The sequence below is a fragment of the Vipera ursinii genome, assembly GCF_947247035.1.
Source record: "Vipera ursinii genome assembly, chromosome: 11".
Taxonomy (NCBI): Eukaryota; Metazoa; Chordata; class Lepidosauria; order Squamata; family Viperidae; genus Vipera; species Vipera ursinii.
Genome location: NC_139524.1, coordinates 958,546 through 974,029, shown reverse-complemented (window position 1 = coordinate 974,029; position 15,484 = coordinate 958,546). Strand labels below are relative to the sequence as shown.

At 45.2% G+C, this 15,484-nt stretch overlaps 3 protein-coding genes across 4 annotated transcripts in view; 2 read left to right on the top strand and 1 right to left on the bottom strand.

The window, feature by feature from the left end:
• ZWILCH (zwilch kinetochore protein) overlaps positions 1-976 on the bottom strand; it is an 84,250-nt gene extending 83,274 nt beyond the window's left edge. The window contains exon 1 of one of the 2 annotated variants that reach the window (XM_083371574.1): positions 904-976. In XM_083371574.1, the coding sequence (XP_083227700.1) occupies positions 904-959 (56 nt within the window). In that variant the 5' untranslated portion in view covers positions 960-976. The remainder of the gene's footprint in view (positions 1-903) is intronic. The other variant, XM_083371575.1, reaches the window with a different exon arrangement.
• A 186-nt stretch (positions 977-1,162) lies between these two features.
• Positions 1,163-8,238, top strand: RPL4 (ribosomal protein L4). The gene is made up of 10 exons (XM_083371096.1): positions 1,163-1,417; positions 2,433-2,604; positions 3,175-3,281; positions 4,659-4,797; positions 5,805-5,929; positions 6,262-6,391; positions 6,643-6,799; positions 7,622-7,705; positions 7,869-7,989; positions 8,079-8,238. The coding sequence occupies exons 1-10, from the start codon at positions 1,415-1,417 to the stop codon at positions 8,160-8,162; spliced, it is 1,122 nt and encodes a 373-aa protein (XP_083227222.1). The 5' UTR covers positions 1,163-1,414; the 3' UTR covers positions 8,163-8,238.
• Positions 8,239-9,454: 1,216 nt separating this feature from the next.
• Positions 9,455-15,484, top strand: part of SNAPC5 (small nuclear RNA activating complex polypeptide 5) — a 30,665-nt gene continuing 24,635 nt past the window's right edge. The window contains exon 1 of the mRNA XM_083371596.1: positions 9,455-9,555. Coding sequence (XP_083227722.1) covers positions 9,466-9,555 — 90 coding nt within the window. The 5' untranslated portion in view covers positions 9,455-9,465. The remainder of the gene's footprint in view (positions 9,556-15,484) is intronic.

The following is a 15,484-nucleotide window of genomic DNA, read 5'->3' as shown; positions in this document are numbered from 1 at the left end:
CAGTGGTTCTCCTCCTATCTCCAGGGACGCTCGCAGTCGGTGTTGGCAGGAGGGCAGAGGCCGACCGCGAGGTCTCTCATTTGTGGAGTCCCTCAGGGGTCAGTCCTCTCGCCTCTCCTGTTCAACATCTATATGAAACCGCTGGGTGAGATCATTCGTGGTTTTGGAGTTGGGTATCATCAGTATTATTTATGTTTGTCCGAGGACGTCTCCGGTCATGTGGCCGGCATGACTAGATGTCAAAGGCGCATGGAACGCTGTTACCTTCCCACCGTAGTGGCCCCTATTTTTCTACTTGCATTTTTACGTGCTTTCGAAGTGCTAGGTTGGCAGGAGCTGGGACGAGTAACAGGTGCTCACTCTGTTACGCGGCACTCGGGATTCGACCCACCAAACTGCCAACCATCTGATCAACAAGCTCAGCGTCCTAACCCACTGAGCCACCGCGTCCCTTTTGAGCCACCGGACAGAACCTGGGTTCAAATCTCCACTCAGAATTAAGCCATGAATGTCCCTGTCCAGGAATCGAATGGGTTGTAAAAATTATAAAATAACGTAAGTACATCAAAATCTGGGTAATTTAAGTTTACTAGGTGTTTTTTTATGAAGCAAAGGAGCCCCAGCAGAAACCTGAATGCAATTATTTGAATGGGAGACTTTGTTAGGAAGAGAATAAAAATAAAATTAAATCATAATAATAGCCCTATTTTTACAAGGTTAGCAAGGCTCACTCCTGGTGTTTCACTTTTTCCCCTATTTTTATAATCATCCGTTAAGCTGGAGCTCCGTGAACTTCAGCTCTACCGTTCAGCCTACCCCGCTGGGTTGTTGTGAAGATAAAGAAGGGAGCTAAAACCCTTTTTTTTAACAGTTCCAAGATTAGAGTATGACGGGCCCACTTACTGCAGGAGGAAGCTGTGGAAGCGGAGAATCTCCTCCTGCTGCAGCCGGGAAGCCATTCCGAGCCTCGCCGCCCCAGATACGGTCAGCAATTCGGGAGCCGCACGCATGCGCAGCCGCTTCTTGTAGCTCAAACTTGCGCGCCAGAATTACTTTCCATCGCCCATGGACACCCCCCCCGAGGAATCCCTCCGCCGAAAAGAGACGCCTGTCGGAACTTCCTCTCTTCCAAGAAGAAAATCCCGACATCTCCTGAGGCAACTTTAAACGGAGAATACGGCTGGAAAAGATTTTATTTCTTCACCTTCGCCGGACGAGGACATCAGAACGGGAAAGGAAGAAGACGTGGGCGAGCTGCCGGCTGAGGGGAGCTTACCCGGCTCAAGGGGGCGGGATCGTGCGCGAAAGCGTCAAAAGTCTAGAGCTGCGAGGCACCCTTCCTTTTCCGGTCGGGGCTGAGGCGGAGACGGGCGCCGCGCGAGGGGGCTCCTCAGCGGTCTTGAAGGCGCCCACCATGGTGAGGACAGAAGCGGTCCCGGTGGCGGAAGCCGCGGGAGGCGGCGCGGGCGGGTGGGAACGCCTCGGCTGACAAGCGGGGAGTGAAGGGGCGTCTACTGGGCATCGCGGGGAGAGAGGCGGCCAGACAGGGGACCGGCCGGGCAGGCGCCATCTTGGAGTAATGGAGGAGTCGCTGCCGCGTGGAGACCCAGCGAGCCAAGGCAGAGGCCCGACTCTCTCCTCGCAGGAACCCTCCTCACCCGCTTTTAGGTCGAAGAGGAAAGACGGTTGGTCTCTCATGGAGAGTAGTTAGCGACTGCTGTACTAAGCAACAATGCAACTGGAGTCTATGGGGGTCTCATGAAGGAAGCCAGCAAATCGGAGTGATAACTCTTCAGCTGCTCAAGGAGCATTCACTTAGTGTTAGATGACTCCCCCTTACATCGAATTGTTAAACTCAACGGAATCTCCCATGTTATGTCTCAAATCTAGCATTAAAGCCAAAAATTAGCCACATGCCTTCATTTAAGTTCTTCGTAGTTGCAAGATGAGTGTGGCTTTGTGGTACCTTATGTGACTGCATAAGTATTGCTATGATCTAAACTATTACTGAGGTTTATTAATGGAGTGCACAGACCCCATTAAAATCTGAATAGTAATAAATAATGGGAACATTATTCCAGGAAATGATTGTAAATGGCTGAAATTCAAGTATGGGTTTTGTGAAGTAAATCAGCAAAGTACAAGCTGCGTGACTTGCCCAAAAACTGAGGAGGAATGATTACTTGTGATAGAAATGAGGTTCAACACAACAGTTCTTCCATTATTATCTTCATTTTTCAACTGCTCAATACACATGTATTGCTATGATGTTATAATTTGCGTCCTATTTGGTATTAAGGGACAGTTGCCTGCTGTCCATAAACTGTTGCCATTGAACTGAGGACTTTTCAAAACTCAGCGATAGTTCCATATTATTGAGCATCAGCAGAATAAGTTGAATTGCATGTCTAATGCTCCATTTCACTCTCCAGGCTTGTACTCGACCATTAGTATCGGTGTACTCCGAAAAGGGAGAGGTATCGGGTAAAAATGTCACTATGCCTGCTGTTTTCAAGGCACCGATTCGCCCAGATATTGTGAATTTTGTTCACACTAATTTGAGGAAGAACAGCAGGCAGCCCTATGCCGTCAGTGAACTTGCAGGTAAGTTGCAGAAGAGTTATGTTTTGTAAAGTTTGAAAGATGGACATTCAGTGCTTTTCAATATTAAAATTGATGATACTTATCACATCCCAAGCAATGATGATAGTACTTGATTTGAAATATGCAGCAATCCACTAAGAAACAATACTTTCTTCAGATATTACCTTAAAAAACCCCAAACATCTGGTGGTGTTGATTTAGTTAGGGATTGAAGATACTGTTTGAAAATGAGATTCTGCAACAGAAACTATTTTAGTATTCAAAGAACAGTGAAATTTTACTCTTGGACTGAATTTCCCATATTTCAATACCACTGCAATAATACGTCTTTAGATTATACACAAAATTGCAAAAAATAAAAATCAGTTATAACCACTTTCAGAAAATCAATAACCTTTAGAATAGCTCATTATTTATATATTCATTAGGAAACAAGAAAATGTTTGCTTCCAGAGGTCTGTTGAAAAAAGTTTGCCTTTACTAGATGTTCTGATGTTGGTGTTTAAATCTTCAGGAAAATTACCTAAAATCTGTAATCTGTGGTTGAATATATATATTTCTTTTCCTCAGGGCACCAGACCAGTGCTGAATCCTGGGGTACTGGAAGGGCAGTTGCTCGTATTCCAAGGGTTCGTGGGGGTGGAACTCATCGATCTGGTCAGGGTGCTTTTGGCAATGTATCCTTCATTAAACAAATTACTTGATATGTGTAGCAACTATGTAATGTAGATGACTTTTGAACTGCAATATTATGATTTAAAATGTGTTTTGTTTGATGGGCGATTCACTTAAAGCACTTGTAGCATAGAAAACCTAACAGCAATTGCTTTACCTTGTTTTGGTTACAGGAAGAGAGGTCCTTGCAATGATGTTGTAATTTGCGCCTTACTCTGTATTCAGTGACAGTTGCCTGCTGTCATGCTGGTACAGGTGATTGATGATCCTTTAACTCTGAGCAAGGTGGAAGAGGGATTTTATTTATTTATTTATTTATTTTTGGGACTTATATGCCGCCCTATCTCCCGAAGGACTCAGGGCGGCTAACAACAATAAAAACAACAATACAAAGGTTAAGAGAAATTAAATAAACAGCCCCAAAATAAATTAATTAAACAATTAAAAATTAAAACATTTTAAAAACTCTCGTCAGTCCAGGTCAGCCTGATGAAAAAGGAAAGTTTTGAGGTCACGGCGAAAGGACCGGAAATCCGGGGCCATCCGGAGCTCAAGGGGGAGTTGGTTCCACAGGGCTGGCGCTCCCACAGAGAAGGCCCTCCCCCTGGGGGTCGCTAGCCGACGGCACCCTGAGGAGGCCCTCTCTGTGAGCGCTCTGGGCGATGGGAAGTCGTCCCCGGCAGCAGACGGTCCTGCAAATATCCCGGGCCTAAGCCATGTAGGGCTTTAAAGGTAAGTACCAGCACCTTAAATCTCACCTGGAAGACAACCGGTAACCAATGCAGCTCACGCAGGAGGGGTGTAATATGGGAGTATCGGGATGCTCCCATCACTACCCGCGCGGCCGCATTCTGCACCAGCTGGAGCCTCCGGGTGGTCTTCAAAGGCAGCCCCATGTAGAGAGCATTGCAGTAGTCTATCCGGGAGATAACGAGTGCATGAGTGACCGTACGTAGGGCATCTCGGTCCAGATAGGGGCGCAACTGGCGCACCAGGCGAACTTGGGCAAATGCCCCCCTGGCCACGACTCCAATATGAACTCCAAAACTGAGTCGTGAGTCCAGGAGGACGCCTAAATTGCGTGCCCTATCAACGGGAGGTAACACCTCTCCTCCCATAACCAAAGATGGAACCTCTTGGACAAGTCGAGATGCCGGTACGTAAAGCCACTCAGTCTTGGCCGGGTTGAGCTGGAGCCTGTTCTTCCACATCCAAATCCGTACCGCTTCCAGGCAACGGGACATCACATCGAGGGCATCGCTGGGTTTGTTCGGGGTGGAGATAAAAAGCTGGGTATCATCAGCATATTGATGATACCTCACCCCGAAACCACGGATTTCCTACAATAAAAAGTTCCATCCTTAACGCCTCATACATAGATGTGTCGTGGTGGTCGCATGTTTGCCCCAACCAAAACTTGGCGACGCTGGCACCGCAGAGTGAACATCACTCAGAAGCGCTATGCCATCTGCTCTGCTCTGGCAGCTTCTGCCCTTCCAGCTCTAGTCATGTCTAAAGGCAAGTATCTTCCTGCAGTGGCATTGGTATAAACAGTAAATATAACTGAACTGAGCCTATAAAATAATATCTCGGAAAGGGTATCAAATATTTCACATATTGTATTTGTATAAATGTTCTTCTAACCAGAACAAATTCTCAACAGATAAAACCATAAAACGTAAAATAATACTGCAACACAGTAATGAATTGTAAGCCGCCCTGAGTCTTCGGAGAAGGGCGGGATATAAATGGGATTAAAAAATATGCTGAAATTATAAAATCAAAAATAATTTAAAAGTAAACATAACAAAAACAGATACAAACTCCAGTATAATAACACTACAAAAATGCTTCAGGAGCATTACTTGAGTTGTATGGTAATAATAACAATAATAATAGAAGAAGAAGAAGAAGTTGGAAGGGACCTTGGAGGTCATCTAGTCCAACCCCCTGCTAAGGCAGGAAACCCTATACCATTTCAGACAAATGGCTGGCCAGTCTCTTCTTAAAAACTTCCATTGTTGGAGCATTCACCACTTCTGGAGGCAGGTTGTTCTAGAACAACAGTTAGTTGTTCTAACTGTCAGGAAGTTTCTCCTTAGTTCTAGGTTGCTTCTCTCCTTGACTAGTTTCCGTGGTAGTAGTTTCCATGGTAGTTTCCGTGGTAGATGCCAAATAAATCTTTGGGGAGAAGTTATTCGACAAGGCAGTGAGCACCATAAAAATGTGGCTTGCTTCCATGTCTTTATCCCTTTCAACTAGAATAGAGGGAGTGATAGAAAGCATGCTCACCCTGGATGAGGTCATTGCACAAGTTACTTCAACAGTGAGGTCATTATCCTGGAGACAACTAGATCACTCCATTAAGTCTTTAGATGTACCCAGAAACAAAGGAATGCCTTCCGTGGAAGTGTGCCCACCATCATCCAGGACCTCTGTTTTGTGTCACAGTGAATATTATGTGTGGAGAAAAGTCGGGGTAGCAGGTTTTAGGCTTTCTTGCAACTCTTGCTATCTTATGTCAGGTCACCGCATTGAAGAGATTCCAGAACTTCCTCTGGTAGTTGAAGACAAAGTTGAAGGCTACAAAAAAACCAAGGAAGCTGTTCTCCTACTTAAGAAGCTGAAAGCTTGGAATGATATCAAAAAGGTGGGTTGGTCATTAATTACAAAGCAGAAACATTGCTGAGTGATGGACAGAGTGATTGTTTTATTTGGTTTGAATATCTGCTGGCCAGTTCATTACTAGAATTCACTAACTTCAAAGAGCTTAGCGTGTGTGTGATTAACTTGAAGAGAGATACAAAAAACTAAGCATACATAAAAATCATCGTTGCCTTTGCATATGATGAATTTTTCACTGGTCCGTGTTTCAGATAAACGTTGACGATGGTGAAATTCTGAATTTCTGGGTACCAGATCTGTTTGTCCTGTAATAGTGAAGTAGTGAGTTTGGATTTTTACACACCTTTTTCTGTCCAGGTCTATGCCTCTCAGCGCATGCGGGCAGGCAAAGGTAAAATGAGGAATCGCCGTCGCATCCAGCGCAAAGGACCTTGCATCATCTATAATGAAGACAACGGCGTCATAAAAGCATTCAGGAATATCCCAGGTACTCCTTCAGTTACCTTCCAGGATTCACAACAAGTTGTAGGCTGGAGGAGGGCCCTGAATGATGATATTCCACTTCATTGGTCCGTGTTTCTGAAAACACATGATTTGGTGGAAGTTCTGACAAGTATCAGATGGTAGATTTCCTTTGTGTTGTATTTAGTTTCTAAATTTCATGAATTTAAGAAAATAACTCTTCCCTTGTGAGTATGTTTTACGTGAAAGGGAATGTGGCATTCTCTCCGCTAATAGGAATTACTCTTCTCAATGTGAACAAGCTGAATCTCTTGAGACTTGCTCCTGGTGGCCATGTTGGACGTTTCTGCATTTGGACTGAAAGTGCCTTCCGCAAGTTGGATGACTTATATGGCACTTGGCGCAAGCCTGCCACCCTGAAAAGTAGCTACAAGTAAGTCTGCTTTAGCCTTATTTCTAGCTTTGCAAAATGGAGTATTGAAAGTCCTAACAGATCACTCAAGGGGCTTTTGAATGGGTATGACTCCAGTCATTGTTCACTTTTGCTGTTCCCTTCACAGTGCTGAAATCAGCATCTTGAAAGGAACTGAACAATATCCTGTTTCTTAGTTGGAAGGACTTTTTTTGCATCTGGGGATCAGAAATGACATTTTAGCTTGTAGATCTACATACCAGCGCGTGAACAGATTCTTGCTAGAAGAGCTATATAGCAATAGCACTTAGTCTTATATATACCACACCGCTTTACAGCACTCTCTGAATAGTTCACATTGTCAGCATATTGCCCCCACAATCTGGGTCCTCATTTTATTGACCCCTGAAAAATCAATCTTGGATTTGGTTCGGATGGAATTTCTGGCAGTAGGCAGAGTCAATCTGCAGTACTGCATTCTAACCACTACACCACCATGGCTCTTTTAGTAATATATAGTGTATAGAAATATAGTACGAGCTGTGCAATACTTGAGCTTTGAAGTGGTGCTTCCTTTAGTGTAATTGGCAATGCCATAAAGCAGTTCATAGTAGTTGTATAGATACATCTGCAGGCTTTCATATCTGAACTGCCAGAGCCATTCTCTGAATAATCCCATCTGGAGGGGTTTACACTGTAATTCTGTCTTTTTTTTCCAAATGCTTGTTCCACCCGTTTTTAATATGAAATGGTAATCATGTTACACATACCCATTAACACACTCCGCCTTGAAAAGAACAATGCCTTAATCATATCTTTGTTGTAATCTATCTTTCAATGCAGTCTGCCAATGCACAAGATGACCAATACTGATCTTGGAAGGATCCTAAAAAGCCAGGAGATCCAGAAAGCCCTACGTCCACCCAAGTATGTATCAAGCGTACGCTTTCATTGTCCTCTGGTGGGTAAAAGTGTGTATGTGTTCCTATGAACATGGACTTGTACTTTTCTGCATGCTACTTCTCTCCAGCATTAGTCTTCATGCACACTGAGTTGTGTTCATAGTTCTGTGTCCCCATCTGTTTTGCAGGAAGAAGATTCATCGTAGAGTCCTTAAGAAGAATCCACTGAAGAATTTGAGAATCATGATTAAATTGAACCCATATGCCAAAACTATGAGACGTAACACTATTCTGCGCCATGCTAAAAATGTGAGTGGCTTGACATTTCTGAAATATTATTTCACAGCATCTTTTTTAAAGGAATAGAAATGACTAAACTATTTTCTGTTCTTTGATAGCATAAACTCAGAGAGGAGAAAGCAGCAAAAGGGAAAGCAAAGATCCAAGTAGCAGGTGCTGCAAAGAGTGAAAGTACAGCATAAAAAGAGCTTCTGCACTTTTATGATACAATGCTCAAAAGGTCTCAATTTACCCTTAATAAAAAATATATCCAAAGTGGCCTCATTTCATTCTTTATTTGCAAAGAGTGGTATTTATAACTCTGCAAGATAATTAGAAATAGAGCAGCATGACTAAAGGATGTTCTTTGCATGAACATATCACCTGATTGACCGACAGCATAAAAATATATCAAATGTTGCAGAAATGGCAGAAGGAGAAAATGGGATTTTGTCAAAGAGCTGGAATCTTTCCATCACAGCCACAGAACAGGAATGAAATGTCAAGATCTGAGAGGAAAAAAATGGGAAGGACCTTTTGCTTCTTGGCTTTTTATTTCTATGCAAAGAGAAAATCTCTTGAGAGATAGCAAAAGCAGATACGCTATTCGCGTATATATTAAATGCTATTAATGTGGTTTTGGGAAATGTTTCCCCTTGCTCAGGGACCTTCCAGCTATAACTGATGTAAATAAATATGAAAGAATAACAAAACAAGCTCAGAGAGCGTCAAGGACTCATCATTTTCAACCCTGAACTTGAAATATTTTGATTGGTAATTTGAAGGTCTGTAATGAAGGAACTTTTCTTTGTATCAGATTTAATACAACCCTTGCATTTATGTTCCTTATAGCAAAAGCTTGCTAAACTGAATACAGTTTAGATCTCAATATAGCAGATACTGCAGTCCCTAATTGTGGGGTAACCTCTAAGGAGGTTATCCTTAGTGTATCCTTAGCCAAAGCAAAATTATCTATCTTTGCACTCTACTGGGCTAGAGTTTTAGGTTGTAATCCTGAATTAGATGAGGGAGCACAGAAATAATGAAAGAGATGGTGCTACACAAATATTGGCAGTATAGGCAAGGATTTTGTATTACATTTTAAAGCTACTTATCTACATGAATAGGTAGATAACCACAAGCCTTCAAAGAAAACCACCCATTGTTTCTTCCACGCCCCCTCAAGTAAGAGGACAATGGGCTGAAGAATAGTGGGCAGAAATGATGGGGGCTTCGCTCCCCTCCATTGTTGGCCTCTTGCCCAAGCAGTTGCCTGTCCGCTCCTGCCATTGTTGCCTTTTGCTCCCTTCCCATGGGGGGGGGACTGAGATCTAAAGACCAATGAGGCCTCTCGAGATCAAACACGTGTTGCTTCCTTTCTCCTCTTCCGCCCTGGAGCAAGATGGCGGCCCCCACTTCGCTTGCCTCTTCTCACTCGACGGCAAAAGAACTGTCGCCGGCACGTCATCACTGCGCGCGCACCCCCAGGCGGGGAGGGGGAGCAGGATGCTGAGCCGGCTGCAGGAGCTCCGCAAAGAGGAGGAGACGCTGCTGCGGGTCAAGGAGGCGCTGCACGACCAGCTCACCCGCCTCAAGGTGCGGAGCGGGTGGGGCCAGCCGCGTGGGTGGGTAGCCCGGCCGCCGCGTACGTGTGGACGCCCACACGTGTGTCGCATCCCGCCGGGGCGGCATGTAGCGCTGTCAGCCCAAAGGCACAGCCTCTGAGCGAGGGGAGGAAGGGGGTCTGTCTTCTCCTAGCGGTCAGGGGAGCCCCCAACGACCCCCCCCCCATCTCTAAGCCTGTAAGACCCAACAAGACACGGGATCATGGGTATGATAGTCCAACAGATTTGGGAGACTGGAAGCTCAGAGGCCAGCGGGGCTTTTGCAACCTTAAAAAGGGGGATTACAGGCAGGATTGCAACTCAAGCTTCCCCCCAAAGATTCTTCTGTATGGCTTGCCTCCCCTCCCATCGTTGTTTTCTTGGGATGATGGGTATTGTAATCCAAAACTAGGAAATGGATTCAGGGGTAACAAAGCCCCTGTTCCTTGCACCAATGCTTTGTGTAGACCAGTGTTTCTCAAGTTATGGTCTCATGGGGATCCTTGAAATCGAAATTATTTGCTAGCCTATGTTGAAAAATAATGCAATATGAAACACTCTTGACAAGGGGCAGTGAATACATCAATTTAAAATTTTATTGTGGTAAATATTGATAAATATAACATGCAAAGAAAAGTTCTTTTGTGGTTCTCCATAATTTTTAAAAGTCAGGAGGGGTCCTGGGAGACAAAAGCTTAAGACAGATTGGTCTATCCAAGCTGCCCCCTCAACTTCTCACCTGTGTTTGTGTTTACAGGATGGATCCTTGTTCAGTGCGTGTTTGGCTTTGTGTTGTGCTATTGTTGTGCTATCATTTCAATTGAAGTGGCTACCCATCTCAAATATACAATTCTGGGCAGCAGGGAATTGTTATTTTTAACCCATTTAAGGTTGAAGAGGAATTCATTCTGGAGGAATAAAAACCGAAAATGCACCAAACCATAATGATAAAGATTTAAAATGCTTTGAAAAGGAGGAAAGGCTTGGTCTAGCTTGCAGGGAGACATGATCGGGGCTTCAGGCAGATTGTCCCAAGGAAGACCGTTTCAAAAAGGGGAGCCATAACGATAGATAGGCTATTCTGCCTATTTCAATCTCCAGGCAAAAGGAAAAAATCTATAAAAACAAATAACACATAAAGCACTTGTACTGCCTGGAGTAAAATGATCTAATAATGACCCAAACACCGAAAAACAGGTTCCCTCTCTAATACAGCAATACATCAACCCCAGACCTGGGACCAAAGCCAGGTTTTAAGGCTAAGTCTTACAAGAGGGGGTCCTGACCTTACCTCTGGGGAGATGCTCTTCCAGAGGCTGGCAGCTGCACCAGAGAAGATTCTCCTGGATGCTACTGCCTATTTGGATAAATCTAGCAGTGGGTGGATGAAAATGCAGGCTGAAATCCAGGAGCAACAGGAGCAAATCTGACCTCGGAAGCCTAACCCAGCCGAGCCCAACTTCAGATACCTGCTTACCCTCATAGCCCTCCTTGTCAGGAGCAATATAGGTAGTCCTCAACTTACAATTATTCATATAGTGACTATTTGAAGTTACAACGGCACTGAGAAAAGTGACTTATTATTGCAGCATCCCCCTAGTCATATGATCAAAATTCAAGTTGCTTGACAATTGGGCCGCGTTTATGATGATTGCAGTGTCCTGGGATCATTTGATCAAAGGGGAAGCTAGATTCACTTAACAACCATGTTACAAACCTAACAACTAACTGCAGCAATTCACTTAAATGTGGCAAGAAAGGTCATGAAATAGGGTAAAACTCACTTAAGATCGGTCTCATTTGAGTACAAAAATTGTGGGCTCCGTTGCGGTCACAAGTCAAGGACTATCGATACACCTCTCTGTGTCAGGTGCCTGGGAACCGAGCCGTGGAAAAGAACCAACATTGCCAATCCTTTGGGGAAGTTTTCTCCTCTGTTGGATGACCTCTGTTGGAAAGAGGATACGGTTGACTTCATAAAGGACCTCTTGTAAGACAGCCTTAAAGGACCTCAGAGTTTTTCTATCTAGTCCAACCTTATAAACTTTTTAGATGCTGTTACTTTTGTCAGATGCACGGTGTGGCTAAACTAATACAGAAAATAGGAGGAGGCAAAGAAAAAGCATATGCCTTTTCATAAATTATATTAATCTGAAAAGGTACACCTGAATGTTGGTTACCATAGATTAATATAGCTCTCCTCATATAGTAGCTTGAGACTTACACTTGCTCTCTCCCCAGGGCACTCAGAGCCATAAAAGGGCTTAACCAGTCTTCCTCCCGGCCTTGTGTTTTCCATGTTTATTTGAATACCACATGAGTTTGAGAGTGCTTGGCCAGCTGTTGGCAAGGTGCGGTATGAATGAGAAAGCAAGACCCAGCTGTATGCACAAAGGCTGGTATAAATAGACATCCAAGAATGTGTTTTCCGGAGGGGATTAGCGTTTAAGTCTGGTGTTCAGCTTCACTTCCTCTTCTGCAGATCTTCTGCTTACAATTGTTTGGATACCTAGAAACAGGTTAAAAGGGTTTCTAGTCCTCCTGATGTGGCAGTCTTTGTATGGGGGGCAGTGCATGTTTCTCATTCATTCTGTGGGGTCACTCTGAGACTTGATATTCCATCAAAACGGTATTTCTACCACAGAATATCAGGGTTTTTTTGTAATTTCTAAAAACGGTTCCCATAACTACAGTCTAAATTGCAGGCTTCACTTGACCTGATTTGATTTTAAATTGATCACATTCAGCTCAATTCATTTCCCAGGGTTGTTGCTGGGATAAAATTAGAGGCAGGCCTACACACGTCCCCTTCAATTCTAAGAACTGGTGAGATATAAAAGACAAATGTATTTGCTTGGTTTCTCCTTCTGAAATCAGAAGGCTACACAGCTTTATTAAAGAAATACAGGTAGTCCATATAACCATTTGTTTAGCAGCCATTTGACAACAGCACTGAAAAAAGTGAATTACAACCAGTCCTCACATTTAGAACCATTGCGACCAAAATTCAAGGCTTAGCAACTGGCTGTCATGGTTCCGACAGATGAAAGAACTTCAAAGCATTGTTTTCCTTAAATAATCTTTTATTCGGGAAACAAAGTATTGGCACTACATAGTTGAACCCAAAACCTAAATTCCCCTCCCCTGGATACAAAGTAACAAAGTACAATTCCCAACCCCAATAAACAGTCATAAAGCACATTCCCCAATTAGCTTGAAGCGTGGGCTTTCTCCGCAGCTCTCCAGCCTGCCAAAACGTTATCAGCTCTGGACCCAGTTTGTCCTTGGGTTCCTACGGCAAGAGTTATTATTTTGACTAACTAACTTTCATCCCAATCCCCCCTCTCAGCACCAACTAATTCTAAAAGCATAAGGCAGGGGTCGGCAACCTGAAACAGTGAAAGAGCCACTCGGAACCAGTTCCCTCACAAAAGAAAAAACTGGGAGCCGCAAAGAAGGACACGCAAGCGCGCGCATATGCAAAACAAGAGGCTTGACAGAACAGTGGAGCCTAAGGGGAGACATGCAGCCACCCTGCCCCCTCCACTCTCATTCACTCGCCTTTGCATGGAAAAGCTCTCTCACTCTTATTCACTCATATTTTGTTTGCAAAAGCTTCTCTCTTGCTCTCTTATTCCCTCACTTTTGCTCTAAAAAGCCTCTTTCACTCTTTCATTCACTCACACTGCTCAAAAAACGTTTCTCTCACTCTCATTCACTCACCAACTCAAAAGGCCAGCCGCGGCGCCTCCATTGACTTCCATGAGGACGCTTGACAATTAAAACCACTCCCGCTACTGCTGCTACTGCTAACTTTTTCACTTGCTGCTTGGTTCGGATTTAATCTGAGGATCCCCGGATGCCACTTCTGGGGGTGGAGGAGGCTGCCCAGGTTTGGTCGTAGCGGAAGCCAACAACAGTAGCGGTGGAGGCGGCGGCGAGAGAGTCACTGGAGGTCTGCCGCATCTCCGTCCGTCTCCGCCTCCCCCGCAGAAACAAATCCCTGTGCCGGCCCCCATGGCAGCAGCGAGCCCCAAGGAGCGGGCAATCATTCCACCGGCAGCGGCTGCTGTTGAGGCGGCCTAGTGTGATCGCCGAGATGCTGGAGCGTCTTTGACGACAGGAGTAGCAACGCCTAGGACTGAGAAAGATTTGAGGACCCATCCATTGACCTCAAAGCAGAACAAATCCATAAGATAAAGCAAGCCGGCTGGCCTGCCCTGGAATATGTACGAGAGTTTCACAAGATAGCCAGTCGTATAGAGAGGTGGCCTAAGCAGTCCATAGTCCATCACTTCAGGAAAAAGTTGGATGACCACCTCTCTCAGGCCTGCATCTATTGAGCGGTACCTTATCAGCTGCAAGCATGATACCAGGCGGTGCTAAAACTAGACGTTCAGCTTGTCCACTATAAAAAACTTCCCTCACCTTAAGCCGAGCCAAGGCCAGAGCAACCAAACAGCAACCACCACTTCGAGGGTCTCCAACTGCTGCAGCTGCTGAAAGACCCAGGCCACGTGGAGGCCCGCCAATCAAGTGCTTCCGATGGAGACAGCAGGGCCATCGAGCAGCGAACTGCCTAGTCCCCTAACCCAAACGGCAAAGCAGACTGGAACCAGCAGCAATAAAGAAACCTGCACAGCAGCCAATGAGAGAGAAATCCAACCGGATCACACAGGAACCTGTTGCCCAAGATGCAGGGACTCAGTCTGGATCTGCCCCCGCTCTACCCTCTTTTGACAGCGACGATGAAGGAGAGAACCACCTGATGGTGAGCTGACACATCCCACCTTTTCTCACTACCTGCCAAGCTCATAATCCCTAAGTCGGGTACGCAGGTAGATTTAAAAGTGCTAGTTGATTCTGGATGCTTCTGATCCATCATTAGCTTGCCATTTACCATAAAATTGGGCATATGAGCAAAAATGCTCTCCAAACCTGTGAAGTTCGAGGAAGCCAATGGCTCCTTGATGGGAGGGACTTTAGTCATGCAATTAACAGAGCCCCTATGACTAGAAATAGGTGATCACTGGGAGTTTATTTGCTTCCTGGTGGCCCCCAAAATGACTGAGGCTGTGATCCTAGGATTAGCCTGGTTTGACAAATGGAAGCAGTTTATCTAGTGGGAGAAAGAAATGAGAACTGTGAGACTACCTATAGCAGGGCTTTTCAACCTTTTCACCCATTGTACCACTTTTAGGATATGGCAACATCTGAGTACCACCAGTCGCCTAGCAAGGTGATGACCCCCCCCAAAAAAGAAAGGAAAAAAGTGATGAAGTACAGGTAGTCCTCGACTTACAACAGTTACAATGGCACTGAAAAAAGTGCCCCCCAAACCACAGCCGAGCAAGACACCTGCCTGCCTGCCTGGCAGTGCTCTTCCTGCTGTCCGAGGTTTTCATTGTTGTGAACATTTCTGTTGGGGATTGGCAGTGGGGTGGGGTGGTGGGTGTTTGGTTTTTATTCCCCCCCATCTGCTGGGTGGTTGCAGCAGGTTTTGGTAACTTCACATGACCCTGGGATACTGTGACCGTCATAAATATGAATCCGGTGCCAGGCATCTGAATATAAATTACGAGACCCTGGAGATGCTGCAACATTCCAGCTGATCGGCACTTCTTCTGGGCTCAGCAGAAGCACCAGGATTAGCGCCGAGCTCCAGCTGGAGCCTGGTGCTGATCCTGGCGCTTCCGCTGAGCCCTAACAGCCCTGCAGCTCCAGCCGTCTCTCGCTCAGGCTTGTGCAGTGCTGCCATTCCCCTCCCCCACTACCACTTTTCTAGGATGGTCGCGTACCACCTGCCAGGTGCCAATGTACCACAGGTGGTACCCTTACCACTGGTTGAAAAGTCTTGATCTATAGGGCCCAAACCTCCCACTGATTCAACAGATGTGGCAGGACAATTTAGGCCACCAACT

Bases quoted from the DNA above. Each gene is read 5' to 3' on its own strand.
- RPL4 (XM_083371096.1), top strand. The intron at 2,605-3,174 runs GTAAGTTGCAGA...TCTTTTCCTCAG, and splicing joins TGCCGTCAGTGAACTTGCAG to GGCACCAGACCAGTGCTGAA. The intron at 7,990-8,078 runs GTGAGTGGCTTG...GTTCTTTGATAG, and splicing joins TTCTGCGCCATGCTAAAAAT to CATAAACTCAGAGAGGAGAA.